We start from the raw sequence: 17418 nt of genomic DNA on the forward strand, positions 1-17418 counted from the left end.
CTTCCCCGCCACCTTATTTTCTTCCAGCTTAAACAACAGAAGTCTTCCCACTTTGGTAGCCGTAGTCTGGGATCAAGGGGATGGCTGGATCGGTTCCTTCCGAGGGCTGTGGGGGACAAATCCTCCTTGTTTCTCTCCTGGCTTCAGTGACCTCAGCTGTTCCTGGCTTCTAGAAGGCTTTTTCTGTGTCTTCCCTGGTCCTCCCTCTGTGCCTGCCTCTGTGTGCAGGTGCCCTCCTTTTCATTTCCTCTTCGTCTTTTTTACTGATGTATAGTTGACACAGAGTGATATGTTAGTTCAACATAGGGATTCAATGGACATTACACCATGCTCACCATAGGCAGAGGTCCCATCTGTCCCCATACAACACTATGACAGTACGGTTGACTCCATTCCCTACGTTGTACCTTTCGTGCTCGTGACTTACTCCCACCGTAACTAGAAGCCTGTATCTCCCGCTCCCCTTCAATGATTTTGCCCTCCCTCCCCCCCCCACCCCCCACACCGCCACCGTGGAGACAACCACCAGTTTATTCTCTATATTTATGGGTCTCTTCCTGCTTTTTTAGTTTGTTCACTTGTTTTGCTCTTTAGATGCCATACATAAATAAAATCGTATGGTATTTCTCGTTCTCTGTCTGACTTATTTCACTTAGCATAATGCCCTCTCGGTCCGTCACTGTTGTTGTAAATGGCAAGATTTCATTTTTTAAATGGCTGATATATACCACTTAATGTATGACTTCTTCTTTATCCGTTCATCTATCAGTGGACATTTAGGTTGTTCCCACATTGTGGCTCTTGCAAATAATGCTGTCATAAGCATAGGGTGTACATGTTTTTGAACTAGTATTTTTGTCTTTTGGGGGTAAATACCCTGTAGTGCAATTACTGGACCATGTGGTATTTTTATTTTTATTTTTTAGAGGACCATGACTCCCTTTTAGTTCCTGCCCCCACACTGGCTCCCAATCTCTTACTAGTGTCAGTTACTCCTGAGCAAATCCCCAGGCTCCCTTTCTATGCATCTTAAGCACATTTTCATATCCATGACCGATATACCTACAACAGAGGGTTCAGGTTATCTAATTTCGTTTCTTAAAAATTTTAATAATTTGTTGTAGCCACACTTAAAAAAACCTTTATTTACTGTTTGTTTGTTTGTTTGTTTGTTGTGAGCAGGGTGAGGGGCAGAGGGGGAGGTAGAGAGAGAATCCCAAGCCTACTCCCCACAGAGCCTGAGACCAATCCCAAGACCCTGTGATCAGGACCTGAGCAGAAATCAAGAGCGGGTTGCTTAGCCAACTGAGTCACCCACACACCCCTAGAGCCGCACTTTTGACTGGCTCTTCAGTGCTATTTGCTGTTTGGTTCAGATAGTCTCTGCTTGACTTACTCTGTCTCCTACATGAACTGTCTCTTACATGGACTGTTTCTGGTTACCCTCCTTTGGACGTATTTGAAAACTCTTAGAGCAGTAACAAAACAACACAAGTGGTTAAACAAGCAAAATTAAAACTATGATTCAGAATCTCATTAAGATCTAGTGTAGAATTTAGCTTTGAATGCCCATGAAAACCAGAAACCTCTGTTTTTAACACGAGAACCACTTCTGACTCTATTAAAAAGTCAGGCCTTAGTGCAAAAAAAATTTGGAGAAATGTCCTGGAAAATGTGTATGGTTTCTATTGGAAACGATAAAAAAAAAAACCATACAACAACAACAACAAAAACAAAACAAAACAAAAATCCCCACACATAAGCATGAGCATTTTTGAGTGGGAGGAAAAGAAAGACAAACAATTCATTAGACTGAAGGGAAAAGGAACAGGAAGGGGTGTGGCAGCGAGCAGAGGACACCGCAAGACCCATCAGATTCCCTTCCTTATTTTATCTGGAGACAAGGGTGGTCTCGCCTATATAAATCACTTGGGGTGACTAAGCTGAAAGTGGGGTGGGAGGCACCACCGGGTCTGTCCACCGTCACTGGTGGGATGAGCAAGCGATGCTTAGGGGGGAATCGAATCAGGAGATGCAATTTCATGCCATCGCGCTGTTCTCTTGTAAAGCGCCACCTGCTTCTGGAACACCCACCTGGCTGGGGGTGAAACGATCAGGTAGATTGTCCAGGACCGGCTGCAATTGTGTAAGCTTTCCATCAGACACTTGTTCCATCTGAAATAATGTTTCTCCTCATACCCTGGCTTGCACTCTACCAGCTGCCTCGAGCTCTGCGGCCAGGGAGGGACTGGTTCAGAACCTGAGGAGGTGAAATGCTGAAGTTACCCTGGAGGTGACAGCAAGCACAACAGATGCTGGGATTGGAGAGGTTCTGAGAGAAAGTCTCAGGCTCAAGGCTGCTACTTTGCCTGAGGCTAGTTAGTGAGCGTGTAATACTATAGTTAATCAGGCTTATTATACTGGACGTTCTGGGATTTTTTTTTTTTAAGAATTTTTTTTCCTAAGAAACAGATCAAAGGAAAGAAAACCGCCAGCTTTCCTAGTCAGGTAGCTTGATTTCCCCGGTACTTTTTCTCTTCCATGAGATAACTGTATCACAACATTTGCGGGAGGCGGTGGGGGGCGGTTTCTGGGAATACACCCACCATACATCATAGGATACTCTATGGAGCGGGAGTTCCTAAAGCCTCTGCCTGCCGTCCGCTCCCACCTGTCCAGGGCTGTATTCACACAGGCAGAGGGCTTTCGAGGAATTCAACCAGGAAAATATGGGTCATTATCATTAAAGAGGTTGTTCCAAAACCTCATTTAGGCAATTTTTAACTTTGAACTTTTTCTAAACACTTACCAGGGGTGCTCCTAGAAAATAAAATTGTTTTCTTGCTCCCTTCTAGGAAACCAGCCTGGCAGCAGTGGCAAAGTCGGGGCAGGGGGGAAGAGGGAGAAGTCAAAAGGCAAAACGTGCACAGGTAACCTGGAAATTATCTGCCTCTGAAATATCCTGCCTTGTTTTATCCCATGTCATCTGTTTAGCTCTCATGCCACCCCTGCCAGATGATGCTAAGCTCTGGGGTTGGAGTGACAGCAAGCCGGTTATGAGGTCCCTGTTTTGGCAGCTGGAACCTGACTGGTGAGGGCTTAGTGGTGTTCCAGAAAGGCCAGTCCTATTACCAAGGCCCTTTATCTTAGCATTCACGTTCAAGGTGTCAAGAGCGTCATCCAGATTTGTGATTTCATTAACATCCGGGGTTTGACCATGACTCATTGTTGAGCGCATGGCAGTGGGCATCTGGCGAGTTGGAATTGAACGTGACTTATTGTTGAGGGCACGGCAGTGGGCATCTGGCTAGTTTCATAGCAGCCAAGTGAGCTTCCCTCGTCAATTAGGACTGTCTTGAAACCGGCCAGTCTTGACGGGGGCAATTAATTCCTGGTCCAGAAGCAGCCCAGCATCCACACAGCTGGCTAACAGTCTGGTACTTGCTGAATGAACCATGTACTTTCCGAACATCACCTAGCAAGTGCAGGGTTGTCTTCCTGGGAGTCCCCCAGCATTCAGAGATACGAAGAGAGCACATACAATGAGAAGGTCCTGGTGTAGGCAACAGGAAATCTCCAGGGAGAGGATACTTTACCCTGGTCAGTAAGCTAGTGTCCCAGTCGGAGGGCGGAGTGGAATGTGAGGAGGGGCAGTGAAGAGATAGGAGGATCCCAGTCTCAGGAGCGGGGGAGTCTGATCTCTGTCCACTGTACCCTCCCTGAGGACAGATACCAGGTGTATTGTGCTCACAGCTAGATTCTCAACACTTAGCCCATTGTAAGTGCTCATGAAATGCTTGTTGAGTGAATGAAGAGCTTAGAGAAGGACAAGGAAGCATCTGCGCCGGCATGATCAATGGGAAAACAGCCAATATTCTCACAGAAGAAATGCTATGATACAGTGCAGCCCAACATTTCCACAAATCTCCCTTCTAGGAGAAGAGAAAAGAAAATTCTTGCCCCGGGGGATCTGGAGTAAAGTCTTGGGACAATAAAGCACACTTAGCAATATACACTGATAGTCTGGTTTATGACATAAAGCCATCACCTGTTTGTCCTGAGGTCCTTCGCATGGACACCTCTTGACCTAGCTCCTGGACTGCCCCCATGGGAGAGACCTTTGGATAACCCTTACCTTCTGGGAGTCCGTTAAGTATCTGTAGAGGCTTCGAGGTCTATTCCTGAGGGATTGTGGCCCCGAGAGCCAGAGCTGTCTCCCCACCCTCCATGTTCTTCTTTCCTGCTGAAGATCTTGGGATTACCTCTTCTCTCCAGAGATGTTGACCTCCTGCCTCAGAGGCATGGCCCCTACCTGGGGCAGCAACAAGAGGGATATCCCAACTCAGCACAGTGAGTCCAACAAGGGTACCAGGGATGCCCAATGACGCTAGAAGAGGTCGTTCAAGGGATGCAATCTGTGGAAATTAAGACAGCATCGGGAGGCATTTCTTAAGATGTGGACTTTCAAAATAGACTAACAGCAGTGTGAATTCTTCTTGGAAGCACTATAAAATGAGAATAGCCCCTCCTCTGCTTGGACCACATAAGCATGTGCTTATCTGTAAATGGAGGGTGAACCAAATGCTCTTGTCGGCCTTCTGAGAGTCCATGATTCTACAGCTCCGTGTTTATATGACACCTTTCAATATGTTATTGTGGCCCAGTTTCAAACAAGTCATCGTATATTCTTATTTTATAGCTGAGGAATATAGGCCACAGCATGTTGGACCATTTAGCCTTTGTCAGCTTTCTGTTATCCTCTGAGGAGATTCCAAAATCGGCGATGTTCTGGTTTCGGGCTTATAATTAGCTTCCAGAAAATGATGACAGATCATCCTGCTACATTACATTAAAGCCCATCATTTTTCCCCTAAAACCTGACACAAAGTCCCTACACCAGCAGCGATGACCCAGTTTATTTTTCTTATGTATGGAGTTCTGAGGCGTGAGAAGAACAGGCTGTAGTTAACAGGTGTCTGGAGCTCCTGCCCCTTGCTCTTTTCTAAAGAACACAGTTGCCTGTGGTGGGTGGGGGAGATGTCCCACCTGGCTGGAGCCTCAGCTCTTAGAGGTCACTAAACCTCAGCTTGCACCCCTGAATTCTGAGGGAGTTCAGAATTCACTATGGGTAGTTACTGGCTGCAAGTGTCTTAGGAGACCTGACAGGTCAGTACAGGAGCTTCCAGTGATTTCTCTCTTTGTCTTGGGTACTCTCCCTCGTTTCAAAATATTTAAGGCCATCTGAATGGCCCTGGATTTTCTGAGGGAACCCTTGGATTTGGAGTTATCTCATGCCCCAAAGTAGTCAAGACCATTCACTATTCACTGTAATCCCAATTCTGGCAATCCCTCCTTACAACACACACACACACACATAAACACACACACACACACCACCACCACCACAACCACCAACTCCACATTCTCAAATTTTTTAGATCTTTTCAGAACCGGTGCAAGGCCTTGACTTCTGGCAAGCACCAGGTTCTCTCCAATGTCTCAAGTGCCACTCTTTAGCAAAAATCAATAGAGGTGTCATCATTGTTGGTGTCTTGGCTAGAGGAAGGGAGGGTCCATTTTGAAGATGGAGTTTGATCAATATAGTGATTATTTAAAAAGTTATGTATCTTTAAAATACTGTGAATTGTATTTTCAGTAGCCATTTTCCTATTGTATTTATTTAATATCGTATCAGGTAATATCATATCATATAAATAAACACAGAGGAAAAGAGCACAACCTGGTTTAAATCCTGATTCTGCCATTTAGAAGTCAGCTAACTTTAGATAAGTAACCTAACTTCCCTGGAGCCTCATTCTCCTCATCTGTAAAATTAGAAATATTTATATCCATCTTAAAGGGTGATAGTGAAGGTAAGAGCTAGCAAGTATAAAGCACCTAGATTTTTGGCTAGCCTGTGATGGGTGCCTACGACATGGCAGTGTGGGTATGGGCAGTCAGGTTGTTGCATGAGTGTCCTTTCGTGGCTACACCTCTCCCAATGGGTTAAGCTGCACCCACTGTCAATTTTCAGTTGCACTGGGGCCCCCAAGTTCCTCAGGAACCAGCAGTCCTCTGAATATCTGGCACCCAAGCTTGCTCTGCTTGGCACTGGAGTCCTTGAGAAAGGGCTGCTGTCCATGTTCCCTCCCATGGCATTGGAATCCAACCTCTATGAAGGAACCCAACCCTATGGTCAAGTCCATTCTTAGCCCCCTGTCCAGCAGGCCTTCCTCTGAAGTATGCAGAGAGAACAGGGACCCACATAATCTTGCTCCCTCTTCTGCCTCTGATTCCAAAGCACCTCAACTAGGTGTGACTGGGTTTGTTGATCTTCGCCCGTGAATAGTTGTAGCATTATTAATACTAGTTGAAGTATCTAATTACTTCTGAGGCTATGTGAACTAGAATTGCATCTCCTCATTTGGAATAGATATATGCCTTTAACAGTGACATGTAAAGTGAATTTTGGAGTGTCACATCTTATTTTTCCATTGATTTGCATCATTAAATAGAAATGTGTTTCTTTGGGAAAAACTGGATTTTAATAAAATTTCATGAAGAAATATAGGAACCACACATATTACAAAAGTATTTCTATAAAATCCTAATAATGATACTGAAAATCACTTACACAATACAAACAAAAACCTCTGAGTGTATTTTCATGTTTAACACAATTGCCTAATATTCTACGAAAGGAAAAACAATGATCATTGCAAAGAACATTCTGGAATAGAAAGTCAATTTTATAAATTCATTTCTCATCCACATAGCTGCATCAGGTGCTATTTTTTCTCTCTGTTGCTCAGATCTTAGAACTCTGAGAAGGCAATCTGTGACATAATTGCCTTTGATTTTCTTAAAACATTGGGCTTGATTAAATCTGAAAGGTGAAACAAAACTATAGATGTGACCAAGAGCATCCTATCAGTCAAGATAGACTAGGTTTTGTGGTGACAACAAACAGTTCCAACAAAAGTTTCTTTCTTTCTTTCTTTCGTCCTTTCTTCTTTTTAATATTTTATTTATTTGTCAGAGAGAGAGAAAGAAAACACAAGTAGGGGGAATAGCAGGCAGAGGGAGAAGCAGGCTCCCCACTGAGCAAGGAGCCCAGTGCAGAACTCAATCCCAGGACCCTGGAATCATGACGTGAGCCGAAGGCAGTGGCTTAACTGACTGAGCCACCCAAGTGTCCCCAAAAGTTTATTTCTTGGTCTTACTACATGTCCATTGCAAAATGACAGGGAATTCTGTTCATTAAAGCCACTGAGGAACACAGGCTGGAAAGCTTCACTTACCTTCCATGTTCCCTGTCACTAAAGAGGGAAAATGAGATCTCTAAAGGCTCGCACTAACAATTAAATGCTCAGCCATAAGAAACATAAAATTTCTACTCGTCACTCATTGCTAGAACTAGTTCCATGGCCCGATCCGTCCAAACAAAGTCAGATATACAGTCCATATCCTGTGTATAGATAGAGAGAAAGTATTTGAGGAATAGTGTGTTAATGTACACAGAAGGCATTTGCTGATGCATATTCAGCAAGGAAAGAGGCTGTGTGGAAGCAAATTGCTAGAACCCATCCCGAAGAAGGTCAGCAAACCAAGTTAAGAAAGTCTCCAGGAGATGTATGTTAAACCAGTTCTCTAATTTGTGAGGGGCATGGAAATTTTTTCCTAACAAACAGACACTGAGAAAAATCTTGTTAGATTTTTTTTTTTTTTTTTTTTCTTTTTTTTTTTTTTTTAATGTGTTGTATGGGGCACCTGGGCAGCTCTGTTGATTAAGCACCAACTCTTGGTTTTGGCTAAGGTCATGATTGGGTGGTGAGATTAAGCTTTATGTAGGGTTCCCTGCTTAGCATGGGGTCTGTTTAGGTGTCTGTTCCTCTCCCTCTGCCTCTGCCCCTCCTCCAACTCATGCACGTGCACATCCTCTCTCTCCTAAAATGAAGAAAAGAAAATCTTTTTGAAAAATGTGTTTTTTTTTTTCCATTTTTGAGATTTTTGTACATCTGCATTTTCATGTAAAATTGGCAATTTTATTTTATTTTATTTTATTTTTTTCAGGGAAAAGCGCGAACGCAGTCCCCCACTACCACAAATTATGCAGTCGAGTTTCCCACATTTGGGGAAATCGCAGGGGTCAGCACATCCGGAGTGCAATGGATAAGCCTCGCCCTGGGAAAACCACCTTCGTGATCATGGTATCTCCCCTGTAAAATTGGCAATTTTAAATGTTGGGAAGTAGTTAACATAAAGTATGTTGAAGGCACAGAAAGGGGTCTATGCACTGAGACCCAGCACCTCATTGGTAAACTCTGGCCTGCACAGAGTGATGAAGAGCAGAGTAACAAGTCTCATTACACACCAGCTAAGGTTGGATAACAAAAATGTTTAGTGCAGCCAGTCAGTTTGGTCCCAAAGAGCAGTATGGGACTGGAGGAAAGGAAAGAGATCACCCTAACCAACCTGGAGGTTTTGTTCTGTGGGTCTGGCAGGCAGTCAAGAGATGGGAAAGAAATCTGTGTATGAAAAGAAGGACATTCATGAACCTGCTGTTGGCAAGCTGACATAGCCTGGACATGCACTCTTTTCTCTTCCAAGGATAAGTTTATAGAAAGAACAAATAATAGATAAACTAACAGAGATGCCAGAATGGGACAAGGGAGGCCCCTAGGGTACAAAATTTAAGGAGGCACTCGCTCAGGGTCATGAAGGTTCATGGATGAGGCTTGCGCAAACCTAGGCGTGAGTGTCTCCTGACATGGTGTGCTCTGGGGGCATCAATTGCCTCACCTTCGTGCTGCTTCACGAGTTTACACTACATCAGAAACAACTGTTTATTCTTTTCCCAGATGATACGGCTATGTTTTGGGAATAGCAAATCTTAGTGAAAAATAGTAATGAGAAAGCAGTAAAAAAAAAAAAAACAATTTGGACACTAATGGCCCATTTTGTGATGACAAATTGGCAACCATTTGCTCCAATGAATCAATTTTTATTTGCATTTATACATTTTCGATTACACTTCGATTACACTTCCAAACTCTGTGATACGATTTCACTTTCTTGGTTTATATATTTATTCATTCAAAGGTATTTATTGAGTTCCTACCTCATGTGTCATTGTGCTAGGCAATTGATTATATATTGGTGAATAAAACAGAAAAGGTGACTGCCCTTTTGGAGTTGATAAGTGAGACAGAAAGAGACACTTAATATGTACATAAGAAAATTAATAAGTACTTTTCACTGTGGCAAGGACAATAACAGAAACAAACACGATGCAGGAATGTCGACTATTACTGGTTCATGTTCGAGAACACAGTCAAGGATCACCTCCAAGACCTTTGGCGATGCAGCGTGGTTGAGGAGGATTCCTGCCAGAAGTCCTAAGACATTTGAGAAAGTAAATTATATAACACCCTTTCTTTAAATATTAAAACTAAAATTGAAATAATTCATGCATGCTTTAAATAATAGGAAGACATTTTGTCAAGTATGTATTATAAAAACAAAGCACATTTGGTCATACCACAGAGATACTACTAATAAAGTTTCTTTGTTTCTTTCTTTCTTTCTTTCTTTCTTTCTTTCTTTCTTTCTTTCTAGTTTTGTCTCATGCCACACTTTAGTAAAATTCATATTACTCCTTGACTACTCTCTCGCTGCTCTTGGCTTTCTTCTTTCTCTTCCTTCTCCTACTCTTTTTAAAAATTCATGCATATTTAGGATTGATCTAATTTTAATTTCTTCTGACTTAAGGCTACTCTTGGAGGGGAGCCTGGGTGGCTCAGTTGTTGAGTTTCAGCTCAGGTCTTGATCTTTTGAGTCCTGGGATCCTGCCCTGAGTTGGACTCTGTGCTCAGCAGGGGGTCTGCTTGAAGATTCTCTGCCTCTGAGGTGCCTGGGTGGCTCAGTGGGTTAGGCCGCTGCCTTCGGCTCGGGTCATGATCTCAGGGTCCTGGGATCGAGTCCCGCGTCGGGCTCTCTGCTCAGCGGGGAGCCTGCTTCCTCCGCTCTCTCTCTGCCTGCCTCTCTGCCTGCTTGTGATCTCTCTCTGTCAAATAAATAAATAAAATCTTAAAAAGATAAATAAATAAAAAAGATTCTCTGCCTCTGCCCAACCACACCCCCCCCACACATTCTCTTTCAAATAAGAATTCTTTAAAAGGAGATGAAAGTAAGAAAAACCTGAAAAAAATAAACAAAAGCCTACAAAATAAAAATACAAAGAATGCTACCTAGTGATTTCCCTGAGCTCTGCAGCTTTGCAGCCCTCTCTGATCAGTGAACTTGAGAGGGGTGAGCTGTTCGTGATGGCCTTCTAGGGGAGGGGCTCTTGCCCTGATCCTCAGGTGGACTTCCCCTGGTGCGACTGCAGCTGGCCCAAGCAGCAGAGACGGGCCCTGGGTTCCAGCAAGTGCCGCTGTTTTACTCCCTGAAGGCTTTGCAGCACCAATGGCTGAGGTGACTGTCACCGCACCCTGCTCCCTACCGTGGAGCTGAAAATTCACACCCAGCTCTTCAGTGAGCCCGCACAGAAAAAAACATTCCACCGGTCTTATCTCCTCGGATTCTGTCAGAACTCTGCGTTCACCCTGCCAGGGACGAGGCATTTTTTTATCGTAGGCACGTGACTGAGTTCCAATTCCAATTTGTTTTGTTTTGTTTTATTTTTAAAGATTTTATTTATTTGAGTGAGGGAGTGCATGAGAGCGGAGAAGGTCAGAGGGAGAAGCAGACTCCCCATGGAGCTGAAGCCCTATGTGGGATTCGATCCCAGGAATCCGGGATCATGACCTGAGCTGAAAGCAGTTGCTTAACCAGCAGAGCCACCCAGGAGGTGGGAACCACCCACTCCAGGTTCTATGGATTCCAGTGACACAGACCAACACCAGACCTGCGAGGTGTCAGAGGTCTCACCAAGCTCCTGCTTCTTCTGGACCTCTCCCAGGAAAGTGATCACCCAACTATGCTGTGATTCGGAGTACAGGGCTTTACAGAGTAGAAAGCCAGGACATAGCTTCATGGTTTTCAGCCATTTTCCCTAACTGATGTCTGGGATCTCTGAAGCATTCGGGCCCCACCTGGTCTTCTGGGGACCACCGGGATCCTGAGATCATGCTGTCACCCCTGGGATATCACCCCACTTCACCCCTTGAACACTTTTAAGCCAGGATTGTCCCAGACAGGGGTAGACACCTAAGTGCTTCAATCATGCACCTGGCTGTCGATGGAAACTTTGCAGTAGGCTCCTTCAGGTAGGTGCCTCCCCTTGGATGTATCCATAGCCCTATCATCCGCATAACTTGTTCCCACCCAAGGGCCAAGGGCCAAGGGCCAAGGGCCAAGGTCAGTCCCTTACTAAGGGATTTCATTGAAAATTCGAAGCCTAAGTTCTTGAGAAGCTACTACTCAGCCCTTTGTAAGTGGGGCTGTCGTCTTCTGGGACTCCAGAATATGAGCACTGATGAACACATGTGTGCACACAGGAGCGAGTGTGCTTGTGCACACAAACACACACACCCCAGGAGGGACTGTGGGGTGGGATCTGATTAGTAGCAGATTCCAAGAAGTTGATAGGAGGGAGGAAATTGGGTGGGAGGTATTTCCTACCTGTGACAGCACTCCTCTAACATCATAGCTATTATCCAACCTATGCCTGTGGACATCTGATAGAAAGACATGCTGGAATCATCCGTATTTTGCAGAGAAGGGACCATCCCTGTCAGGCACAACGGCTTATCTAAGGTCCAAACCAGGTAAGTATAGAGACTTGTGTCTGAAACCAGGTGTGTTTGCAAGCTGGGGACCTAGCTTCTCCCAGACCTTCCCTGGGGGCCTGTTCCGAGGGGTGTGTTGGGGTCACTGTGTACAGATAAGATGTGGCCTTGCATGCAGAAGGGGGATGAGGAGATGGCAGACCGGAGCACTGTTCATGTAGGGGTCCAACCAGGAGTGGGCCCCGGTAGGGGATCACAGGCAGTGATGTCACTGCCTGGATCACAAAGGCCCACAGCTTGTAACCCCTGCAACCAGGACCCACACTCTAGTCCGGTATCAGGGCTATTTGGACAGAAACGTCTGACACAGAAAGATGTTTTCGTCCTGTCTACGTACGTCCCGGGGCTCTGGGTACCAGAACCCCCAGGAAAATGTCTTGTTCCCATGCTGCAGAAGTTGGCTGAAACCACCCCCGCGATGCCTCAGGATGTTTCGAGGGAGACGCCATAAGGTACTTACTACTGAGGAGACTAGGCGATGCCCACCCCTCTGAACCGTCCTAGGGAAGCCCCATTCCTTCCTCTGGACTTTGAGGGGAGGAGGGATATGTGGGGGTTCCCGCCCATGGGCTGGAGGAGGGTGAGCACAGTGGATACCCTGGTGATCCCTTCTTGTTCACACCAATGTCATGGTGGGCTGGGTGCACCGGGGATTCCTGAGGTGCCTCTTAGCTGTGCCAGAGCACATCCAAGGCCCTGAAGCTGGGCCACGTTTCTCTCCTTGGGGGAGGGCTCTGCCACCTGGGCTGTGGTGTGTCTGGAATGGAGCGCCCTGGGTCTAAAGACTAGCAAACGCCTCCAGACAGGGCTCTAAGGTCTCCTGCCTGGCTGCCGGGCACTGTCTTTACAGAACGCTCCAGAGGACATGGTGCAGGAGATGAATGTTGACATCCGCTGCTCTCCTTCCCCAAAAGACAAGAAGCCGCACAGGGCCAACAGAGTCTGGCGCTGGCTCAGGGTGAGTGCAGGTGCTGGGGAGACCCAACCCCTGGGGCGCCCATGCCGCACCAAGGGCCCCACTTCGAGAAGCCAGCCAGCCTGGCCTCCTAGAGTCCTGTACTCCCGTGAATCTGCATCCCATCTCTTCCCCAAACTGGCCCTCATGGTCCTGCCCACGCCTTGGACAGAAGCACTGCCATTGTCCACATACTTATAGGAGTATCATTAAAGAGACTTTAGACCAGGTCTCATCCCGTTGATCTAGACTCCTTTTGCCCTGGCCTAGGCATTTTCCTAACTCATGCTCCCAGGTGTCTCCATTGGCCCAACATTCCTTCCTCAGGTTATACAAATCTTGCAAATGATCATTTGCAAGAGTGAGTTGGGAGATTCTGATCCAAAGGGACATGGGGCCCATGGTACTCTGTCTCTTGCTCTGTGCTTTTGTTTTGATGGAACACATCTTTGGGGCTTCTAGGGTGAGGAACAGGGGCCTCACTGCCCTGCACGGCAGTCCAGAAGGCCAGTCATTTACACCGGCATCTAGCCCTTTACAGGGGCAGGACTGGATATAATCCCCTCTGTGGCTAATGAACAGTGCTGCATCCTACAGCCTCCGTGCCCTCCTATCCTAAGCCCTCTCACCTAAAATGTCTGTGTTCTCATCTCAAGAATGAGATATGTTGGGTGCCGGGGTGGCTCAGGGGGTTCAGCCTCTGCCTGCAGCTCAGGTCATGGTCTCACGATCCTGGGATCGAGGCCCACGTTGTGGGGGGGGGTCTCTGTTCAGTGGGGAGTCTGCATCCCCCTCTCTGTCTGGCTGCCTCTCTGCCTACTTGTGACCTCTCTCTCTCTGTCAAAAAAATAAATAAAAAATCTTTCAAAAAAATAAAAACAATGGGGCTATGTCATCAGAAATCACAGGATCCATACCACTCATGCAGGGACGTGCTACCAATACTCCGCTCACAAAAGGACCTGAGATACTAGCAAGTTCAGACATCATTTTCTTCAATTCTTTGTATGGATACCAAGAACATTTTCTCTTTTCCTTTAAGGTTTCTTTCTTTCTTTCTTTCTTTCTTTTTTTTTTTTCATTTTATTTCTTTATTTGACAGACAGTGATCACAAGTAGGCAGAGAGGCAGGCTGAGACAGAGAGGGGAAGTAGGCTCCCCACCGAGTAGAGAGCCCGATGCGGGGCTCGATCCCAGGACCCTGAGATCATGACCTAAGCCAAAGGCAGAGGCTTTAACCCATTGAGCCACCCAGACACCCCTTCCTTAAAGGGTTCTTAATTGATTGACGGATGGATGGATGGATTGAGAGGGAGGCAGGGGGAGAGTGGGGAGAAGCAGAGGGAGAGACAGAATCCTCAAGCAGACACTGCCCTATGGACACAGCCCTACGAGGAACGCAGCCTCAGGACAGGGAGAGCATGACCTGAAGCAAAACCAAGAGTCTTAGGCTAAACCCAATGAGACACTGAGTCACCTGATTCTTTTCCGGACTCTGGGCTCTCTTGTCCCACCTCTTGCTTAAGTCCCTGAGATCTGGGGGCTCATTCTGCCCTCCAAGCCCCAACCCTCCTGGTGGCCACAGCACTGACTCATGTCTCCTCTGATTCACCTCAGGGGGAAAATGGCTCAACGAGGAAGAGGAATAAGACCTCGATAGTATGGAACACTCGTGCCAGTTCATTGGGGGCCGGAATAGATTACCTGGTGACTGCCGTCCTAAAACAAGATCTAAACTATGTTCACACGTTTCTGGAAATATACCGCAGCTTTTCTACCACCCAGGAGGTACTGGGCCTCCTCTTTGCAAGGTGAGCACCCTCCCCTGCCCCTAACTGCTCCGTGGGATTTGGCCAATGCCTGGTTGTGAGACTTGGCAGGACCCCAAGCTTCCCCAAGCTTCCCTTGCTCCTAACTGGGGCAGAGGTATTATAAGGACTCAGTGGGGTCTTGTAGGGAAAGAACACTCGGTAGCCTGCGCCAGTGGAAAAGTCTGCTGTTGGGCCTGTGGGCATGCTCTTTGCTCATTCCTGTGCCCCTCATGATGAAACCTCTGCCTCATTCCTGACTCTCACTGTGATCTTGAGCTGGGCTCCTCTGCCACTGAAAGGGAGAGCTGAGATTCCTTCTGGGGTCTGTGTGTGGGTGAATCCAGAGCAGGCATCCCTGAGGGTGAGCAGGGGCCAGGGCAACTCAGATGTCGGTGATGGGCTGGTTGGGGCCCTTTCATTCAGCAAGCATTCAGGAAGCCCCAGTAGGTGGAGGCGATTGTCTCAGAGCTGAATGGGATCCCTGCACAGAACAGAGAGCACCCCAGGGCTGCAGGCTAGTCAAGGGTCAGATGGTGAGAGCCAACATCCGCAGACATCTCATGTGATGCCCCCTGGCCTCCTCTAGATTCGGATGTGTTTCTTCCAGCTATGATGAGGTCGGCGGACCCCAGGACCAGTGCAACATGTGAGTAAGCTTTGGCTGCTCCAGGAGGGCCTTCCCTCTCCAGCAGGGCAGTAAGGGTACTGTGAGTTCGAGGGGCTGCCGGACCTTCACGCACACCTCTGTGATTCCTGCTTTAGAGTAAACGTCTGAGAGCTTCTACTGGAAACTGGGAAGGTGCCCTGGGTAACTGGGGTAGGTGTGTGAGCACTGTGGGAGAGCAGAGGAGGTTGGAGGACAGCTTCAACCCCTTAGAGGGTCATGCTCCATCCCTGCCCCCTCCTAGCCCTCTCTCTGCCCCAATTCTGGGACCCAGAACGCAGGATTTAGGAACCATCGCACAGCAGTCTGTTGGCACCTGCACGCTGGGTGCTCAGAGGGGGCTCAGGGAGACTGGTGACCCAGTAGAGCCCAGGGAGCAGCAGACATCCCACACCCTTTGGGAGGTGAGTGTCAGTGGAAACAGACCCACTCTCATGGCACCTAGTGAACGGCCAGAGGAGGTAACGGTGGAGGTATGGGGAGGGTCCTGGGAAGGCCTGGCTAGAGACAGAGTCCCTTTGTACCCTCCTCGGTTGGATCTTCACGGAGCAGAGGCGAGTGCAGTGAGGGTAATTAAGAGGCCAGACACCACCCCTCCCTGGGCACATGCAGTTGAATTCAAGTGGCTCGTGGGCAAGGAGACAGACTGAGGAGTGTGTCCAGCTCCCCTAAGAAGTCCAGAAAGGCTCCCCCCATTGATCAAGGACTCCCACTCCCAGAGGCTTTTGGCCAGCCTGGGAGCAGGCCTGTCTCAGGCAGGACTGCCAGGTCGCAGGTGGACAAGGAGTCCGACTGGTCTCGGACAGGAGCTGGAAGCCCAGGAACCCAGGTTCCCACAGGGGTTCCCTGGGATATTGGTTTGGATGCATACCCTGTCCTCTGACTTCTCTGCCTCCATGTCTGTCCCCAGGGCCGTCTATGCCATCCTGGATATGTGGGTGGAAAGGTATCCAGGGGATTTTGTGCAGCCTCCAGAGTTTCCCAACTTGCATGCTGTACTGGCCTACCTGCAGGTCAATGTGCCGGGCTCGGACCTGCTGCGCCGTGCCCAGCTTCTGCTGCCAGAAAGGCAGCGCGCTGAGACCACAGAGCCAGAGGCTGGGGGTGAGGAGAACTGGGGTTAACTGATGTGGGCCTGAGGAGGAGGCAGGGTGGGCCGCCCTGAGGAAGCCTCCATAGATTGTAGTTGGGCTGAGAGGAGTGAGTCGTCTCAGATCCCTGTCCCTATGGGCTTCCACTGGGGACACCTTCCAGGGGCTGGGTCTTGAACGCAGGCCACGCTGAGTGGTGGGGAAAGGGAAAGGCGAGAGGGAAGTCAACCAAGCTGATGATGCTTTCTCTTCTTGGAGCTACATCACCGGCCCCAGAGCCAGATCAGGATGTGTCTCGGGAAGTTGTTCCAGCAGCCACTCTGGCACCCGCTGCACCTCTGGAGCCTGAGTTGGCCCCCACCATCCCTGCTGCGGCAGCTCACTATGGATTGGGAAGACCAGTGACCCCCCCTGACCCGTTGGGGCCAGGGCAGATGGTCGTCAGGGCCCTCGTTCACTTCTCTGCCACGGAAGAGCCACCTGACCTTTTGACTTTCCTGGATGACCAGCAGGGTCCTGCCCACGAGCTGCCGCCCCCTGCCTCCGTGGAGCAAGCGGGCTCTGTCCCCGAGCTGCCGCCCCCTGCCTCCGTGGAGCAAGCAGGCTCCGCTCCTGAGCAGCACCTCGTGCTTGGTACAACCAGAAATCATGTCTTTCCCATCGCCCTCGTTGCTTTATTTGTATTTCTTCTGTTTTGTGTATATGTATATAATTACATACTAGATTTAATTAAATAAAGTAGAACTTGAGTTTACATAACATTTTACTCGCATCCTTTGCAGTGGGATATGGAGGTCTCATTAGGTCCATCCCGAGTGTTGCACAACCATGTCGTTCTACGACGTTTCCGTCACAGAGACACCCGCGCTCCTCATCGCTCACTGCTCTGTCCCTCGCCCAGTCCCTGCAACCGCTGCTCTGCTCTCTGTCTCGGCCACTTCACCTCCACTTGGATTTTCCTCTGCCTGGAATCCTACAGTATGGCCTTCTGTGTGTGTCTGCAGAACAGAAGTGTGATTCCCCTCTTTTCAAACTTTGTTATATAAATAACATTTTATTACATAGGAATGTTCCTGAAAGAACAGAGACCACGGGAAGCCCCCAA

The 17418-nt window shown here is 47.9% G+C and overlaps 1 protein-coding gene, 1 non-coding gene and 1 pseudogene across 4 annotated transcripts in view; 2 read left to right on the top strand and 1 right to left on the bottom strand.

The window, feature by feature from the left end:
- The window catches only part of LOC123389823, a 60329-nt pseudogene extending 52115 nt beyond the window's left edge, over positions 1-8214 (top strand).
- LOC123389822 (ral guanine nucleotide dissociation stimulator-like) overlaps positions 1-17067 on the top strand; it is an 80688-nt gene extending 63621 nt beyond the window's left edge. For 2 of the 3 annotated variants that reach the window (XM_045072434.1, XM_045072433.1), the window contains exons 2-8: positions 11654-11771; positions 12187-12244; positions 12643-12750; positions 14365-14558; positions 15145-15204; positions 16133-16326; positions 16572-17067. In XM_045072434.1, the coding sequence (XP_044928369.1) occupies positions 11695-11771; positions 12187-12244; positions 12643-12750; positions 14365-14558; positions 15145-15204; positions 16133-16326; positions 16572-17050 (1170 nt within the window). In that variant the 5' untranslated portion in view covers positions 11654-11694 and the 3' untranslated portion in view covers positions 17051-17067. Of the gene's footprint in view, positions 1-10736; positions 11271-11653; positions 11772-12186; positions 12245-12642; positions 12751-14364; positions 14559-15144; positions 15205-16132; positions 16327-16571 lie in introns of those variants that run through there. The other variant, XM_045072432.1, reaches the window with a different exon arrangement.
- On the bottom strand, positions 8071-8234 carry LOC123389838. Its single transcript, XR_006604473.1, has one exon. It is a non-coding gene; the product is annotated as a U1 spliceosomal RNA (small nuclear RNA).
- Positions 17068-17418: the final 351 nt, after the last annotated feature.

This window comes from Mustela putorius, unplaced genomic scaffold (assembly GCF_011764305.1).
Source record: "Mustela putorius furo isolate JIRA1106 unplaced genomic scaffold, ASM1176430v1.1 tig00004036_pilon_pilon_pilon, whole genome shotgun sequence".
NCBI lineage: Eukaryota > Metazoa > Chordata > Mammalia > Carnivora > Mustelidae > Mustela > Mustela putorius.